The sequence below is a fragment of the Oreochromis niloticus genome, linkage group LG20 (genome assembly GCF_001858045.2).
Source record: "Oreochromis niloticus isolate F11D_XX linkage group LG20, O_niloticus_UMD_NMBU, whole genome shotgun sequence".
NCBI classification, from domain to species: domain Eukaryota; kingdom Metazoa; phylum Chordata; class Actinopteri; order Cichliformes; family Cichlidae; genus Oreochromis; species Oreochromis niloticus.
The window spans coordinates 11,718,134-11,736,725 of record NC_031984.2 but is presented as its reverse complement, the minus strand read 5'-3'; the positions used below and the strand labels follow the sequence as shown (position 1 = coordinate 11,736,725).

The window sequence follows — 18,592 nt, the reverse complement described above, 5'->3', positions numbered from 1 at the left end:
AGTGAAAGCAAGACATCTGCTAGTTTTTAGTACGTGGTCACTTGGTTTTCAGTGATAACGATGGCAGTTCCAGTAGCTGCATTACAACTGAGCTCATCATCCAGCCCGAGTCTGCTGGAGCACAACATTCATATCAGTGACAGAAATTTGGGAGGGATTTCTAATAACAATAACAATGGAAATGACACCCTGCCTTTACATTCTCCCTGGACATTCTGGCTTGACAGGTAAGAAACTGTTTAATTTCACCCACTCCCGGTTGTGTTAGCATTTGCTGTAGTTGTCTGGGTGAACTCTTTGTTGTTGACCTGTTATGGAGAACAAAGAGGGGAAATGAATTTATCAGGCCTCTAGTGTAAGTCAGGCATTGTAGCTTAGATAATATAACAGGTGATCTTAACAACAAAACGGTGATTGTTGTTGTTGTTTTTCTTTATTTAATCAGAAAAGAACATTGCACAAGATACACATACAAAATGCTTGGTAATGGTGATGCAGCTTATCTGCCAACTGTTTCCTGTCTGACCTACATAAACAATTCCTCTTCTTGGAAGGATCTTAAAATAAGCAAAGGGTGTAATTATGACGGGCTGGCTGAATATTAATAACTCAGCGTGATTTCAGATAAGGTCACTGCATGTTCTTATTAACACAGGTGTTATTCTGTTGCTGCTCATGTGATTGTTATTGTTTAGTGAGTCACTACTTCTGTTTAAGTAAAATTTACTTTTACTTCTCAATAAAGTTTCTAGTTTGACACTAAGTAATCAAAACAGAGTTGAACATAAGCAACACTGAGTTACACAAGCCCATCGTCCACTGTGTGTACAAATCAGAGGGTGCAGTGTTCAAACGGGGTCAGTGTTGTTTACTGTTTACTGGCGTTTTTGTCATCTGATTCCCCCCCCCCCCCCCCCCCCCCAAACACTTGACCCCATCCTGTCTGCTCAGAGGGCATGATTCGGACACATGTGATTAATATAGCTCAGAAAAACGGTTTATTTAGTTGATCTGAGATATTTATAAGCTTGAATTTAAAAAAGAAAAGAAGGTAGAATCTGATTTTCTTTTTTTCTTGATAGATCTCTACCAGGAACAACAGCAGCTGAGTGTGAGTCAAACCTGAAGAAAATCTACACTGTGGAGACTGTCCAGGTACGATGAATACACAAATTGGTTGTACATCTGTTGGTAGTTGGTGTTTAAAATGTTTGTGATTGATGTCTTTGTATGTAAAAGCAATTCATAATTTTATTCAAAGTACTCTCAGCTCTTGACTAAGCGTCGTGTAATAAGAATGCCAGTTTATCAGTAGGTGTGTGTAGATAAGAGTAATAAGGAAATTCTTTTTGGCCACTGCAAAATATCACCAAGGCCAAATGTCTGTGCTCCATGTGTTGGTAAATGGTTCAATAAAATGACCCATTTCCTCTGCTCACCTTTGCTCTGGAGTAGAACTTTTGGAGAGTTTACAACAACATACCTGGGGTCTCCAGCTTGCCACTGAGATGGAGCTATCATCTGATGAGAGGAGAAAGAAAACCACTCTGGTGAGCTGAACCTCAAGAACAACATTTGTTTTCACATGATGTCATTTTTATAATTTGTAATGTCACTTCCTTATTTGCATACAGGGAAGAAGAAAGCAATGCCAAAGGTGGTGTGTGGAAAATGAAAGTACCCAAAGAATGCACTGTAAGTTATACAACACATTTAAGCGTTTATTTTGTACACTATCTACTTTCATGATCATTAAATAAAGTTGTCTTCTCATTTATAGTCTGCTGTGTGGAAGGAGTTGCTTTTGGCTACTATTGGAGAGCAGTTCAGTGATTATTGTGCTGCAGGTAAAATTCTTTTAAATGTTCTTGATTGTGATTATATATTTTTTAAATTATTATTATATTCTGTAAAACACCATTGCTATTATAGCTTGCAAACACTATGAGTCAGAAATGCTTAATTGTCATTTTTTTATTTTTTACAGAGGATGAAGTAGTTGGAGTCAGCGTTAGTATAAGAGACAGAGAAGATGTCGTTCAGGTCTGGAATGGAAATGCTTCTTGTGTTAACGAGTCAAACATCATAGGAAGGATCAACGAGCTCCTTCCACAAGTACCTTTTAAAGCGGTGTTTTATAAACGTGAGTATTTTCTTCTTTTCTTTGGGTGCGGTATCATCATTTTTAATGACTGAAATCATGAGATGTGATAAGATCTTCTGTTATATTTCAGCCCATGAGGAGCACCATGCTTTCGAAGGAGGTAGATCAAGACATTAGCAACTCTCAAGAACCTTTTTTTTTTTTTTTTTTTTTGTGTGTGTGTTTTTTGTTTTGTTTTGCTCATGAACGTGTTTTAATTTTCTTTTGGGGGGGGGGGGTTGTGATAATACTGGGGCAAATTTTGGAGCATTCGATTTGCTTCATGTATCATCTTAATTACCTCAATGTAGTTCATGTATAAAGCCTCAAAGTCAAGGAAATTTCACATCTTTTAAGTATTACTGTCATACATGATAAAAAATATCATTGTTTTAGTCTAAAGTAAAAAGTCAGTTTAGTTTAAATATGTCTACGGCAGTATTTGTATGTTTAGCTTTTCTTTTCTTTTTTTCTTTTTTTTTAATACTGCACAATTTTACAGAATTGTAACCAAAACAATAACTCGTGTAGATGTATTCTAGCTTACTTTGTGTAGTTTACCAAGTACATAAAAAGCTAGGTCTTTAAACTACATCTAATTTTGGGGGATTTTTGAGCAAAGAAAGTATCACAAGCAAACCTTTATATTAACAACACATTACACAGCTTTTCTAGCCAGTGATTTTATCTTTTTGTAAATTACAGTAAGAAAATACTGTTGTCTGTTCAGGACAAGATGAATAATTAGTATGCTGTAAGGTGAATATTTGAACATAAATTGCACATTTTTTTTTTTTCATTTTCTTGTGTAGAATAAGGGGGATGGGGAAAGGAATATGTTAGTATTACAATAAAGTGACCTCGGTGCACAAGACACCTTGAGTAGATGCTGAGAAATATATGCAATAATTTCTATTCTGTAGGAAATTTGCCGTGTTGTGGTTGTCATTTTTACTTAAGCCTCTGCTCTATGTCAAGCACTTTGTACTGTGTATAAAAGACATCTGATAGTCCCTCTAGAGTTAACAGCATATGGAGTTGTGGTAACTGAGACCAAATACAATTTGGTTTTGTGTCACCTTTTCTGATCAAGTGCAATGTTTTTATGTATTCTCTTAAGTCTGAAGTACATAAAACTGCCCCCAGGAAAAATGACCAATAAATACACAACACACAGAAATCTATCACGAGGGCACAAAGAAGCTGTTGCTGTTTGGAGCCAATTTAAATATTTTTAAGAAGAGATGTTATTGTAGCATCAATGCCAAAACTGCAGGAAAAAAGTTCATTAGTGATAGTTTATTTCTGTTGTACTAAGGTGGTTTCACTTTCTCGAAAATTCATTGCTTTAATGTGTTGGCTCTCTGTGGTGTCATATGAGTAAACCTATATATGTACAATTTAAAATCAGCCATGTTTAAGAAATGTCAAAATTCATGTTAATATGTCCCACCAAAGGCGCCTTTTCAACAGAGCTTTTTTTTTTTTCACTGATACTGCAATACTCATACAATTGACTTGATTTCCACAAAGTTAGCATTGACACCAACAGAAAGACTGCTGCTGTCATTTATCAATCAAATGTTGACGTATTTGTAATGTGGCTCAGCTTCAGTACTCTGCTAGATGAATATTACACTTGCCAAAATTGCTTTCTTTAACCCGTATTGTTCAGTTTTTATAGTAACATTAAGAGCACATACTGTAGGATAAGAGAATAACAATAGCGTTTCATTGCACATGTACAGCTGACTGCTCACTGCAGATCTCAGACCTTGTAACTGATTGTTGATCTTGGATGGTGCCTTGTGTTCATCAGCAGTTTACATTGTTAAAGTCCTCTGTTTTCTGCATATCGAAACTGTATGATTCTCCATTAGTTTTACACATGTTTAAAAGAAATAAAAATGTTTCAACTTTCATGTTTTTTTTTCTTTCCTTTTATTAAAACTTTTCTGCTATAATTTAATTAAACTGAATATAAAAGAATATACTGGACTTTTAGGTGCTGTCATAATAGAAAAACACTGTCGACAGGAGTCCCAGAAAAGGTCATGTTTTAGATGTGTCTTCCCTTCTTCTTGCCAAAGATCTCTGCCTGGGCATTTAAGGTACTGTAATATATGCAGGGTAATCCTACACCCTACGGTACAGCGAATGGGGGTGGGAATGATAAACTACTTCGTTTATTTATTTATTTTTTATTTTGTAACGTGGCTGTCGGTTTCTTAAGAAACAAAAATCAAATGTACTTATGGATTCGATTTCATGCCATCCACAGGTAAAATATCTCCCTCTTGCGGTCACATAAAAGCACGGGTATACAAATAGAAGGGTTCATTTTCATCTCTTAACTCTAGTAGTCTTTGCTGAAGATTTGGCGTTTTTGTTGTGATTATCATTAAGCCTTGCGGAGTTTTATCACCCGTAAGGTCCATATTAACAGCTCTGCCAAAAATACTGAGCCAGATTTTTGCATTAATCGACGTTTAGAACGTACTAAAGTAATATATGGCGAACCGACCTTCAACAGCGAAAGTGGAGATAGTGCCTTCTGCACTAGACTAACCTCAGTGCATGCTAATGGTTAAAAACTAAATAAAGTAACACATCCTGTCACATATACTACGGTAATAAAATGATTATTACTAATCCGGTTTAAAACGGTATTTTAAAAACATCCTTTAAATTCTGATACAGTAGAAGTGATTTCTGTTGATTGAAACTTGAAGCCACCTATGCAGACTTTAAAATGAGTGCATACAAGCAAACGTTGATAAGCTTTCGATTTTTTTGTTTGTTTGTTTTTTGGATAATATTCGAAGAGTGGGTTATTTATTTTTTTGTTATTTTATTTAAAATATTCACATTTTTATAAATAGGCCGTGTACCTGTCCTTTAGGATGGTGACTACTTCTTCTATGGACAAGAAAATATGATTTTGTTTCCTGATAAAATGCGTCAAAATTTAAGCCGCTCTCAAACAGTCCGCGTGTGAACCTGACGTCACCATTGTTTACTTTTACCTAGGCCACGCCCTCTGTTAGCAACTTGTGGCTAGCTCGGTACCGAGGAAGGCACTGCTCCGAGGGATCTGCTTCAGACACCACCCCGAGTCAAAGACTATCCGCGTGTACATAATTCTGTGAGTAAGCGTTAATTCACCCTAGCGCGTTCACCCATTAAATGAACACAAAATGTAACATTACATGTATTGTTATATTAGCGTGGGGAGCGAAACGAAGAGGAGAGACAGAAACGTTTCTTGCAAGCTAGCGTCAAGACTGCTGTTAGCTTTTGTTGTAGCAGCTACTTTGAACGAAAATGCTTCCCGCAGTGTTGGCCGTTTTCCTGCCTGTTATTTATTGTTATTAGATAAGGCTAGGTCATGTGTATAGTTAACAAATCAGACTTTCTAACCTCCCGTTTTCTCCGGGTGCGTGTTTTATATTAGCTTATGGCTCAAGTCCTTAACGGAAATCTCAGATTGCAGTGGTTGGTGTTAACGGATATCGATTCCGTTCTCATTGATAATTACATTGCTTTAATTAACAAAATAATGTCTGTATCAGATAACGTTCATTTGTCCTTTTACGCTGAGATTTTAGGTGTTGGGTGGGTGTTGAAATTTTCGGCTGTGCACTGCGCTCTGGATGTACTTAGGCGTGACGCTGAGTTAACTTCAGACAATACAACCTCAGCTTGTTAAATGTGGAATGACTATATTATTAAAACAGATTGCAGTCGTATGTCTTGCACAGACCAGCTTATCGCTTTGAATGCTTATACTTAAGATGGGCAGTCGTGCCTCGTAGACGAAAGCAAACTGAAACCTAGGCTTAGCAACTGGTTCAGCTGGTACATGTAAAATGTAATGGGTTAGATTTAGGCGCCTTGTAATTCATTTTAAGTAACAATACTAAGTTAAAATCTACTGTTTGTTTTTGTTGATCTGAAGCTGATGCTAGCAACGTTTTTCTGGCACAAGTGGATAAAAATCCACATGAACCTTTCTGCAAATTGCAATTCATTCGACTGGTCTGAGAGGAAACTAAGTTTCTGCACCACACAGCAAGGCTCAGTTTTTAGGGTTATAAAATCTACCCCAGGTTTAGCATGAAGATTAAAAGAAAAGCCACTTTAGAAAGTAAGATCAATATGTAAAGGACTACCACCCAGTTCCACCCAGATTCAAATCTACTACAAAATCAAAACTCGGCACTGTCTTTTTTTCTCTCATTTTTTAAGCACATGCATGTGTCTTTTATAGATTTCTCACAGCAGTGTACTAAACATAATTCTGAGAAAATGTGGGTATCATATAGCTTTCTCAGTATCACTCTTACATAAGTTAACCGTTAAAGAGTATATTATTCAGCTTTAGTTACTGACTTTTACTGATACGACATAGTAGTTCATCCATGGAATTAGTCAAAATATATTCATGTACAGGATTTACTTCTTTATGAAAAGCCTATTTGCAGTCTTTGCTTACATTTAAAAAAAAATTGTATTGGTTTCCATTACTAGAAAGTTGCCTTTGAGGCAAGACCAGTAAAAATGAAAGCACTTGCTGTTCAGTCCATCTCAAAAATGCTGGCACTACAGCACAGTTGGATGCAATTCTGTTTTGTTGCATGCATAACAAAACTTGTGAGGAAATCACACTATATTCGGCCTGGATTTTAAAACTAAGAGCAACCCCCCAACCTCGTTTAAAAAAAAAAAGAAAAAAAAAGCTTTGACTGGAAGCACTGCCCTCTGTCTACAGAGCTAATCCTGAAAGCAAAAGCAAACTGTGGATGTCTCATCAACAGCTGTCTGTTTTAATCAGTTATGTTTAATGTTATAAATTGTAGGAATTACCTACTTTTTACCAGCAAGTTTTGACTCGTCAGTGAATGACACATCACCACTGTTAGACATAGCTTTCCATTCTACGAACCCCCCACGTTTTCAAAGGTTTTTTTTTTCTAAGCAAGGTGTTGCTACTATTTTGTTCACAACTTTATCTGAGTGTATGTAATCTTATCAGATTGTCTGTCAGATGTTTCCAAAATGTTGACATTGACATTCAGTCGTGCCTAACTGATTGATTTGATTAACCGATTAAACAGACTTGAACATGTGGCTGTGGGTATTGCTGAAAATAATGGCTTTATCCTTGAAGCTCCGTGGTCTGTTTCATTTCGGGTTTTCTGTGTAGCTTTCCATCTGCTTATAGTTGTTTGCCTACTTTATTTATCTTTGTTTATGCTGCTTGGCTTTTGACTCAAACACTCCCAAGCTGTATACATAAAAGCCTACTTGTGCATTGTACTACCTGCCACAGCCGTTTATCGCACCACCTGGTTAATGGTAAATTGTTCCAGAAGGAAGATATGTTTGCACATAAACACGAACCCAGGGCCCCTGTGTTTACAGTAGTCATGGCAGCACTCAGTTATTCAACAAATAGACCTACCGTCCTTCTCTCTCCCTTGTAGAAGAGCGTGTTTGTATTGCAGGGTAGGGCTGTAACAAAGTACTTTTTGACTTTGGTAGAAGTTGAGTTTCTCTAGCATGGTAATTTTAAAGACTACTGAATACTGCTTAAGTTATCTTGAAGAATGGGCTTTTTATCATCTTGTGAAGTACTAGCTTTGCCAAAGGTGTCCAGACAGTTGCATTCACCTTGTCTGCCCTCCTAAACGTGTTATAATGGTTCATTTTTTTTTTTTTCCCCATTTACACCCGTTTTCTTTTACAGGTCATAGAAGTCCAGATGCATGAGTCTCGGTCAGATCCAACAAGCCACACCATTCAAACAAATCAGACAGAGAACGGGAATCATACTGAGAATGAATGTCGACTGAGGAGTAGCCAAACTCCTCCTCCAGAGGCACCCAGGGTCAGTCACTCTCAGCTGCATTTGTTCAACACATCAGAATCTCTATCTATCTATCTATCTATCTATCTATCTATCTATCTATCTATCTATCTATCTATCTATCTATCTATCTATCTATCTATCTATCTACAGACAATATTAATGGATCAGAATTATCCACTAATTTATTTAATTTATTTTCTTTCTTTATATGTTTGCAATGTGATTTACAGATTAATCTGTAACTTTGCTACATGTGCTGCAGACAGGTCTGGGAGTATGTTAATTAAAGTCAGTGCTGCTTTAATATGTAACTGACCTGATAATTACACTATTTCCAACTGTTTTCCCCAAGCAACTTTTTCAGATATATGTAATCAATAAATATACCAAACAACATATAGGTCACCAGCTAATGGGTTGGTCTGGATAAATATCTTTGGATATTGCACTGTTAGACCAAAATTTTGTTGTACATGTACAATGACAATAAAGGGCTATTCTGTTCTGTTCTATTCTATTCTATTCTATTCTATTCTATTCTAACAAGCAAATGACATGGAGATGCCACTAAAGGCTTTAGAATCTTGATTAAGAGATAATCATTTGTTTGTTGCTGCCCTGAAGCAAGTTACATTCTGTTCAGAAATGCTTAAATGTTTTCTCTCTTCAGTGCGTATGTGTTACTCTGTTACAAAACCATGGAGTTGTATTGGGGATGTGTCAAGATGTTTGTCCACAATGTTACAAATTTGTCCTGTAATTGAAGCAGATGTGTTTTCTTCACTACGCGTGAATATTTATTCTGGATTTGATTTTATGTATAACTAGCCTGGTATCCAAGCGGCACACACTCATTTGGACATACCAGGTAGATGATGCCATCGAACTCTGTGCACAGCTTATTGCTATATGATAATTTGAGGTTCTTTGTTTTGCCTTTTTAGCACGTAAACCTAAACCCTGACCGTCTTGTTTTATTTGTTTCTGCAATCTGCAGTATTTTATGTTTATTCTGAAGGGGAGCACAAGGATGGGGGAGCTGGTGCTGAGATTTAGAATGGGAAAGGAGAGCATAACTCCTGCTTGGCAGAGGGATCAGTATTGCATTGTTAGTTTTGTTCACGCTCACATCATGTAGGTTAGAGAGACTGTGTTAGATTGTGAGGCAGAGCCTTGTTGCTGAGCAATATTTTTCTTTTTTCAGTGCCCAGATAAACGTTTCAATGGAGATTATCAGGTTTGTTGAACTAATTTTAAAAAAAGAATTGTTCTATAAAATTGTGGTGCTTAGTTAAATTGTGTCTGTATGTCTATGCATGTGTTAAACCTTTTTTTGTTTTTATTAAACTTGAATTCATTTGAGTTTCCTTTTTTGAGCCACATCCATTAGGACATTTTAGTAAGCAATACATCTCATAAAGGGAGGCATATTGTGTTTGTTTTTCAGCAACTTTTCAGCATTTCTATTTGCTGTCAGTCATCTCAGAGTTCACAAGACCAGTCTTGCGGGAACAGATCTGTGTTTACACTCAGTTGCTCACTGGTATGACTTTCAACAATAACAACAACAGAAGATGTTTGGACTTGCTGGCTACCATGGCAACAGGGATTAGGCAAAGGCTGTTGTTGTGTTGATGGTGTCCACAGAAAAATAGAGGGGCCAACTGGCTCTGTCTATGGGATAGACCTGTTTTCATTGCTTTGATGGCCACCTCTGCAGCATTGAGTTTCATAAGAAAGGACAAACTAAGAGGCAGTCATCTGTTATTGTTAGCCCAAAGCCTCTGTGAAATTCACTGTCAGTTTGTTTACCCGATTCAAAACAGACTCTGCCTTGGAGAGAAATGTTTGTTTGTGGTTCAGACCTTAATTAAAATACGAATCTCAAGTTCTGTTTTCGTAAACAGGCTCTGTATGCTTTTTTATTCATTATTTATATCTCTGTGCAATTTTGATTACTCTGTTTATGTTTACTGTAAACATCCCCTGAGCTGTGAGGCTTGACAGTGAGGGGGAGGGTGTGGTAATTGCTGCATGCCTAGCACAGGATGTTGTTGTTGTTGTTGTTTTTGTGGTACTGGTTGTTGTTGTTGTTTTGATGGAGTTCTAATTCCCCTAAGCCATCCAGTGCTGCCGTTGTTTTTGTTTGGTGCATTTTTAGCTGAAATGATTGTTAAACCATTTCCCAGAGACTGACCACGGTTGTGGGAATAACAAACAATACTCATACTGTGAGTAACTATAAATATTTTTTTTAGTTTGATCAAGGTGTGTGTGTAGCTCCAGTTGTTTGGTGACAAATTGATTTTGATTGATTTAAAAAAATGATTTAGGCATTGTAATTGACATCCAATTCATTTAAGAACTGTGGAATACAGCCTCTCTCATTTGCACTATCATGCCTTTTTTTAATCATACATGATACCAATAATGAATTATCTTTGCATTGCAGACAATGCATGTGAGAATGTCAGCTTGGATTTTAGGAATGTGTCATATTTTTCCACTATTATTTGAGGTTTTATGGACAAAGTAACTTGTAAATAGTAAAAAAGAGTTAGCAGATTGATGGAAAAAAATAAACCAATTAGAGGTGCAGTCATGCACAACAGTAGGTTTGACAGTATGCGGATGTCCCTTTAGTGGCCAGTTTTCTGCTACAAAGCGTTAACTTCAGCTAATACAAGAAAATTGCTTTATATGTGGATTGGCCAAGCAGTCGGGTGATGCTAAACAGACATGCTTTGTTTGAGCAGCACACAGTCTTGTGAAGAAGTTGGATGGAAAAATACACATATGGCCAAAAAAAAATAAACTTTTTTGTTTACATGTAAGTGCACAGATGGTTAGAACTTGCATAGATTTGTTGTAGCATGTATGCACAACCATAGAAAACATACATCCTTTGTGTATTTTTATACTTGCCTGTCACTGCAGCAGTATGTCCTTCACAGACTTGATTTCCTCATGTTTTTCTTTTTTGTGTCCCATGTATAGACTTTAACCTTTCTATTTTGTCTTTGATGAAGGTTCCAGTGTCATTGTCCATGATGACCCCACCAGCAGAGGCTCCACAGCAGCTGCAGCAGACATCACAACAACAAGTCCTCAGTCCCCAACAGCTTCAAGCCTTGCTCCAGCAACAGAAAGCACTCATGTTACACCAGGTAATGTATGCTTAATATTTTTCCACTTCTACACTGAGCACAATTCATTTGTGAGGTTAACTCCAGTTGTATCAACATGTCTGCAGCAACAAATTCAAGAGGTCTTCAAGAATCAGCAGGAGCAGCTTAATATACAGCTGCTGCAGCAAAAGAATGCTGGGATTGTTAGTCAAGAGGTGAGATTTATTTGTTAAGCGTTATTTTTTTATCTGCTATAGAGACCACTATGTATAGATATCAACATTAGGGAGAAGGTTTGTTCATTTCAGTAGTGCTTTATACCAAGCATATACCAACTAATTTTAAATTATCATCTTTGGTACTACCAAGAGCTCATATTGTTTTACCGGGAATAATACTTTTACAAGTTCTAGCTCTGTGTTTGTAGATTGTAACTGATGTATAAAACAGCACTAAAGCTAGGCTGTAACAGCAGCGGTTTGAGGTTATATCTGATGTTTTATAAGCTGTGAAAGATTTTTATGACTCCCAATTAGTTTAAAGGCTGCTGTATACTGTTTCTCCTCAGGATATATCAGGATTATATGTTTTACGTACGTCACATCTTCAGAAGTATACGTTGCTCTTTCCCAGTATTTACACTTGAAAGCCTTGTGGACTGAGTACACACTCTCGTACTAGCAAGTGTGTTTGTGTGTCCCATTTACAATCAAAACCTGTCAAAACTGTTGGCTCTTAATAGAAAATCGTAAGATAAAGTTACGCTTGTCTGAGTGCACAAGGCAGCAAGTGTGGGTTTGTTCTTGCTCAAATTTGTTGTATTTCAGTTTGCCCATTTCAATGCAAATGATCAGTAGAAAGAGTTCATTTGGCAATGCAATACTGCAACAGATAAAGAGTTCATTGACTGATGTTCTGTCACAGCTGACAGCCCAGCAGATTGCCATCCAGCAGCAGCTCCTTCAGGTGCAGCAGCAGCACCTCCTCAACCTGCAGAGGCAAGGCCTGCTGTCTGTGCTTCCTACCAGCCCAGCTACAGCCCCAGGTATGTGTCTAACACTCCCTGTTGCAGATTCATTTACTGCAGAGCTCAAACACCTAAACAGATTGTTTTTCAGTTAAAATGGTTGGTTTTTGCTAGTGGTTGCCAGAATGTTAGGTTTTGAGTAAACAGTGATTTTATCGTGATCTTAATCATCTTGAGGAAATTTTTCTCCGTAGAATGCAGTAATATCCCACTGTATCGTACAACAATTTATCTATAGTGTACGTGTGCACTTTTAGGCTGTGAGAATGGTAGCATCCTGTCAGCTGGTGGAGACACCAGAGAGTCTTCCAGTCAACAATCTACCACCAATGGTCATCAAACTCTTCTGAAGAGGAAAGACAGGTGCTTTTGAAATTTCCAGTCTTGTCTAATCGTTAGTTGTTTTTTCGTTTATTTGTATCTAGCTTTCAGTGCACTCACTCTGTTGCATTATGTGTTTTGCAGTGGTCCGCTGGATGAAAATACACAGAACAGCCATCCTCTGTATGGAAATGGGATGTGTAAATGGCCTGGCTGTGAGACGGTCTTTGGGGACTTTCAGGCATTTCTCAAGTGAGTGTTGAAATCTAACATTCCTCTAAACTGGCGTTCATTCATACATACTTGGATATACAAGGATGTGCCATTGCAATAAATAATAAATAATAAAGTTATTATATAAGTAATGATATAGAATATTTAATGTTTTGGTGAGGAGCAGTGAGTGCTTTTTTGCTGCATTAAAGAAGCATACTTTAGCATTGTTTTGTTTTGCTCCCTCCTGTTTGTGCAGGACATTGTTTCCCTGAAGCATGTCATGATTTTGAATTTTCTTGTTTGCAGACATCTAAACAGTGAACACACACTGGATGACAAGAGTACAGCACAATGTCGTGTACAGATGCAAGTGGTTCAGCAGCTAGAACTGCAGGTACAATATGTTTTCTTTTACCTAATACTTTTAGATTTTGTTGCTTCGTTTTCCCTTTCCCTCCCTAACTTTAAAAAACTGAATGCAACTATGATGATTAGTGTTGTGTTGAGTCATTTTTTTTTTTAACTCTAAAAGTGTATGTGAAAATTTTTGCAGTTGTGGTGTGTTTTCACACCAGGGTTTTATATTTACACCTCTCAGGAGGCCAGGAAAGAAGTAGTTTCCACACCAAACTTCACATTGTCATGTAACACAGAATTAACCATCCATAAACTTCTATTTTTGCCTTTCGTTTTAACACAGCTGAAGAAGGACAAAGAACGACTGCAGGCTATGATGGCTCATCTGAAATCCTCTGAACCCAAACCTGCAGCACAGCCTGTAAGAACCTGCCACAGCTGTTTCCTTCAATTAAAATAAATAGTGTTTTGCTTGTAGTTACACCAACATTTTGCTGACTTAACTGCTTTGTTTTCTGTTCTTTTTTTTTTTTCTTCAGGTTAATCTGGTGTCTAATGCATCTTTCTCCCAGGCAACATTGCCCAAAGGCCCTCCTCCTATGAGCATTTCTCAGAGTGCCACGGCACCATCCACACCCTTGACACCACTCTCCGAATCCCCCTCAGTTCTCACTCCCAATAGCATGTTCACTGGAACCCCTGTAAGGAGGCGATACAGCCGCTCTGTAAGCCAAGGTAACTGTGAGTCCATAAGTCACAGCTTTTAATTAATAATGTTTTCATGGGGCAAAAGTGCTGAAATATGCTTCTACTAAGATATAATTGGAAATATTTGTTATATGTTTCACTTTTATTGTGCATATGTGTAAATATGGGTTGTTAATGTCTTTACACAGATATAATTGATAATAAGGAGTTCTACTTGAGCACAGAAGTTAGGCCTCCATTTACTTACGCCTCTCTCATAAGACAGGTAATGTGGAACTGTTTTCAGCCACGTAAAGCAGATCACTACATATTTTCTGTTATTTGGAGCCTCTCTTACATGTTCTATCTCTTTCAGGCTATATTTGAATCACCTCGCAATCAGCTCACGTTAAATGAAATCTACAACTGGTTCACAAGAAACTTTGCATATTTCAGGCGTAATGCAGCTACTTGGAAGGTATTGATATACTGTATATTAAATGTCATTAAATATTTCAATTTGAAACAGGATAAGAAGCTAATTCCTTACTTGAAGTGTGGAGTTCCTAAATGTGTGATTTTCTTATATCTTGCAGAATGCAGTCAGACATAATCTCAGTCTCCATAAATGCTTTGTACGTTTGGAGAACGTGAAGGGAGCCGTGTGGACAGTAGATGAGATTGAGTTTCACAGGAGGCGGCCCCAGAAAGCTGCTGGTAACGGGTATGTACACTTTAGACGTGACGGCTGTGCCCTTTCAGATGTTACTAGAAGTCAGACGCTTGGCATCAAGGAACTTGACCTTGTAGCTTTACCTCACAAGTAAAGAGTATTTACTGTCAACAGGTCATGGAGTTTTAAAGGCTTGGAAGTATGCTATGATAAAAATGGAAAAAAAACTGGGGGGTTTGAATTACAGATGTTAAATGATTAAATGCTAAAAAATACCCAACAACAACAAAGGAGAAAATCTAAATTGTGTTAAATAAAATATGAACAAAATGTTGTTTTACACAACGTTTCACTCAGACCCACGTGTTTTGTGAGCAAAAATAAATGGCCTGCTTTTTGCCGTTCACAAGAACTTGTACTTTTACATGAATTCAATAATAATAAACCAAAATCTGTAGTTTATCAAAACTGTTACGAGACATGTTTCTGATTGCATCGTCTTGCAAAGATGACTCAAACCCTTAGGTAGTGTGGATTTTGCTAAGTAAACAGACCTGGAGCACCATTGTATATTTTGGCAGTACTCGTAGTTCCTTCAGATTGAGGGAAATGTAACTTAACACTATCACCCTTAGTTACTGTTGCTATTTCAGTTAAAAATGGGTGTTTAAGATAAGCTTGCATTTATGAATCCCTCTTAAGTCAGCTCCATGCACACAGCTTCTGCAAACAAATACACTTTTACGAATATTAGAGGGAATTTACACATTCAACAACATTTGCCTTCAGTAAAATTCCAGGACAGAAGTATGAATATAGTTTTAGACCATTTAAGTATTCATACTCGAATGTAATAATTTGCTCTTGTATTTATATGCTAATAGATCTCTGCTGAAGAACGCCCAGAACCGTACAAGCCTAGCTGGATCTGCCCTTCAGGTAACAGAGAAATGTTAATTATCTTGTTGTTTGTGTATATTGTATTACAAATAAAAAGATGTTGATATACACACTTCAATTGTATGTTGTAGCTTGATGAATGAATTATCCTAACATAGTATATGTGTTTAAGCAGTGCTATAAATATACCTCTGACAGTATTACTTTTTTCAGGGTGGTGGTCTAGAATGCAACAACTCTCTATACAACCCAGCTTCTATGGGCAGCATCCCATTGCACTCCTTGCCTCATGTTCTCCAGGAGCAGATGAATGGAGCTCTCGCTAATGGATCTGGATACCAAAGTGACAGCAGTGCAACACAGTCCCCACCACAGGCTTTGTAAGTGTCCCTATTCACTGAACTCTTCAGTGCATTTGAATTACCTACTATTTAAAGTCTGATCACATTTTCGTTCTCCGTGTTTACCAAACCAGCATTAAAGAAGAGCAGGAGGATGAGGAGATAAGCGAAAATTATCCCTATGAATCTCCAGAGAGCACAGATGAGCACAGCCACAGCCCAGAGATGAACAGAGACGATGACAACGGTAGCCCGGAGAGGCCCAGCCTTCATCTTGACCGTGTGCCTTCCCTCTGACTTTGAAGTCCAACTTCTCAATGGCAAGGCTGCCAGTATGACTTTGTATTCCAAAAAAAAAAAAAGATAAAAAAAGAAAAACAACTTCAGCTTCATCTACGTAACCAAACACTCTGTTCTTGGGAATCTTTTTCCGTTATTTTTTTCTTTCTGTATTTATCAGCGTCTCTTTTTTTGTTTTTTAATCTAGTTCTCAAGTGTTTTTTTGTACAGTTAAATGAGATCACAAACAACATTTGTGAAACTGTCTGTCTGTGATTCTTCTTCTTAAACTTCTTCTTTTTAAAAAAAAAAAAAAATATATATATCTGTACAGAAAAGGACCATAATGAGCAGAGAAGCCAAAGGAAAGGGAAAATTGATGAGCCCCTTTCAGACATGGGATAAAAAAAATTGCTGGCTTTATCAGTCATTCAGATCTGGGTCACTTTCATGTGTTAATCATCTTCATGGCTTCACTCGCACATACAGTACCTGACGGTGACTTGAGTGAGTGCGTGTGTGCAATATTCACTAATATTCAATATGCGTTGGTGGCAGTATTATTATTGACTCAAGTGAAGTGCAAACACACCTATGGAATGTTTAGTTCTCTTTACTCATTACAAGCACTGTGTGTGTGTGTGTGTGTGTGTGTGTGTGTCTTATTTTTCATTAGGAAAAAAGCTAGGCATATAAAAATGGCCTTGTTTATTGTATAGGGCCATTTTCAGCAAAAATATCACTCTGTTTTCTCTAGAAACTATTTGACTACTTTTCAAGAGTCACCCCCAACCACAATGACTGTGCATGCTTGCGGTAGACTTATGACATGCTAGTTTTGCTGGGCAGAGCTTGTAGTCATCTTTGGCTTTGCATGTTTCACTTGTTTGCACAGTACCATCTAATCCCGCCATGTCGCTCACGTTTTGTTTGTTTTTTTCTGTCTGGGAGTTAATAGTGCATTCCTTTTTTAAATTTTAGTTGTTTAATAACAGTTGATAAATGGTTTCTAGTTGCATTACCACTGCTATCTTGATTAATTGTGCATTCCTAAACATTAATATGACTGAATGAATTCAACCTTCCACTGTGTTCAAAGTAATGCGTAAATGTTATTAGGTCCAACCTAGACTGCAGTGGTGACTACAACAGAAAAGTGACCAAGATGCTCACACGAAGATGAAGCTGACATGTTAAAATGCCGTCAGGTTAATGGTTCATGTCTGAAAGGGGCTGAAGTAAGCACTTCACAATGATAGTCCTACTCTTTATAGCTACTTAATGCTATGCTGGGGCCACACTACCTGATTTTATTTTAGTAGTCATAGTATATAAAAATTTGTAGAGGAATAAAAAAAAAATGTTGCTTTAAAAATGAAAATGTTCACTGCCAACATGATCTGATATATTTGTATTTAAGGTATAATCAAATGATCAAAGGAACACATAGCGTCTTTATACTTGTTGGTCTTTTTCACCTCTTCCATCAACATTGAAATTTGCTCTAACTGAGCTTGTAAGAGTAGATACTATAGATTTACCATTATTGTAAACCAATGCATCTCTATGAATAATAAATTCCTCATGATATATGTGAATAATGTATGTGTCTTTGATTTAGTTTTCTGATTGTTAATTTGGTAAGAATTTATTGTTTCACATGGAAAAATTAAAGCTAGGTGCATTTTTTTTCAAATGCTGACAGCTCAACTTCTCAGCAGTAAGGACACTTTTTTTACTGTAGTATTGTGATATGTCAGTTTTAAATATATGCAAGTGCATACTATAAGCAAGTGTTGTTTACAAAAACCAATGTAGTGTTAGAAACACTGGTTGAGGCAAGATAATAAATGTTGCATAAAAGAGCATTTTATGCAAGTCTGGTCTGTCTTTACTTAATAAATAAAGGGGTTAGATTAGTGGCTTTTGTTGACCTTCCGTTGACGTAATACTGTAACTGATGTCTGGTGCCGTATGCCATCGCAGATTTGTAGTTCTGCTTCTTCATTAGAAGTTACTGATGGATCAAGAGTGTCGTCACAAGGTGTGTGTGTGCATTATGATGTATGCTGTGCTCAAACTTAGAGGGCCTGCAGATGAAGATACTACAGATTAAACCACTGGTTGAATTAATACCAGCACATATGGGTAATCACCTTTAACAAGAACAGCATGCAGCTTTGTTATAGAGCCCCTTGTGCCATTACTGAAACGGTGCTTTGCATTTTTGTTTTCACAAAATGCCAACTCCTTAATAATACTCCTGTGAACTCTCAAGAAAAAGAGGGGTAGGGTCACGTCATGTCCAGTTTGGGTAAATACTATTGTTTAAATACTTGATGTTGGTAACAGCTACAATAAAGTGAGGACATTAAAACTGAATGATGTGGCAAAAGGAGTATTTTGACTCTGCACAGTATATAGAGTGTTCCTAATCACCTACTCAACCCAGCAAGTAGAGCCAAATTACAGAGTGCAAATGAACTGTTGCTTGTTGAAGGCCTACTGAGCAATTGTTCTCTATTATATACTTTAACTGGCACCTCCCCGGTGCTTTGAATATTTCAAACTGCCTCATAGAATAACTTCGCTAGTAGATTGTAAAACCCATTAATGGTTTTACAGTTGTATTGTTTGTGCATTAAAAA

At 37.2% G+C, this 18,592-nt stretch overlaps 2 protein-coding genes across 3 annotated transcripts; both read left to right on the top strand.

Annotated features, from left to right (window-relative positions):
* Window positions 1-21: 21 nt before the first annotated feature.
* Window positions 22-4,063, top strand: LOC100699800 (eukaryotic translation initiation factor 4E type 3). Its single transcript, XM_003438952.5, has 7 exons — window positions 22-227; window positions 1,083-1,155; window positions 1,456-1,550; window positions 1,635-1,695; window positions 1,781-1,847; window positions 1,988-2,143; window positions 2,235-4,063. Exons 1-7 carry the CDS (start codon window positions 61-63, stop codon window positions 2,279-2,281), a joined length of 666 nt encoding a protein of 221 aa, XP_003439000.1. The 5' UTR covers window positions 22-60; the 3' UTR covers window positions 2,282-4,063.
* Window positions 4,064-5,154: 1,091 nt separating this feature from the next.
* LOC100699532 (forkhead box protein P1-B) lies at window positions 5,155-17,542 on the top strand. 2 transcript variants are annotated; one of them, XM_013276201.3, is made up of 17 exons: window positions 5,155-5,288; window positions 7,893-8,033; window positions 9,220-9,252; window positions 11,045-11,182; window positions 11,269-11,358; window positions 12,068-12,188; window positions 12,428-12,533; window positions 12,636-12,743; window positions 13,014-13,101; window positions 13,408-13,485; window positions 13,604-13,799; window positions 13,961-14,037; window positions 14,128-14,229; window positions 14,348-14,475; window positions 15,309-15,363; window positions 15,538-15,704; window positions 15,800-17,542. In XM_013276201.3, the coding sequence occupies exons 2-17, from the start codon at window positions 7,908-7,910 to the stop codon at window positions 15,960-15,962; spliced, it is 1,776 nt and encodes a 591-aa protein (XP_013131655.2). In that variant the 5' UTR covers window positions 5,155-5,288; window positions 7,893-7,907; the 3' UTR covers window positions 15,963-17,542. The 2 variants fall into 2 exon arrangements, with proteins under 2 accessions (XP_013131655.2, XP_013131657.2); XM_013276203.3 differs by lacking the exon at window positions 9,220-9,252.
* Window positions 17,543-18,592: the final 1,050 nt, after the last annotated feature.

Excerpts from the sequence above, each read along its gene's own strand:
- LOC100699800 (XM_003438952.5), top strand. The coding sequence starts at position 61 with ATGGCAGTTCCAGTAGCTGCATTACAACTGAGCTCATCATCCAGCCCG. Across the intron at positions 228-1,082 it reads TGGACATTCTGGCTTGACAG|ATCTCTACCAGGAACAACAG; the intron begins GTAAGAAACTGT and ends TTTTCTTGATAG. Across the intron at positions 1,848-1,987 it reads CAGTGATTATTGTGCTGCAG|AGGATGAAGTAGTTGGAGTC; the intron begins GTAAAATTCTTT and ends TATTTTTTACAG.
- LOC100699532 (XM_013276201.3), top strand. The coding sequence starts at position 7,908 with ATGCATGAGTCTCGGTCAGATCCAACAAGCCACACCATTCAAACAAAT. Across the intron at positions 11,359-12,067 it reads CTGGGATTGTTAGTCAAGAG|CTGACAGCCCAGCAGATTGC; the intron begins GTGAGATTTATT and ends GTTCTGTCACAG. Across the intron at positions 12,744-13,013 it reads GACTTTCAGGCATTTCTCAA|ACATCTAAACAGTGAACACA; the intron begins GTGAGTGTTGAA and ends TCTTGTTTGCAG.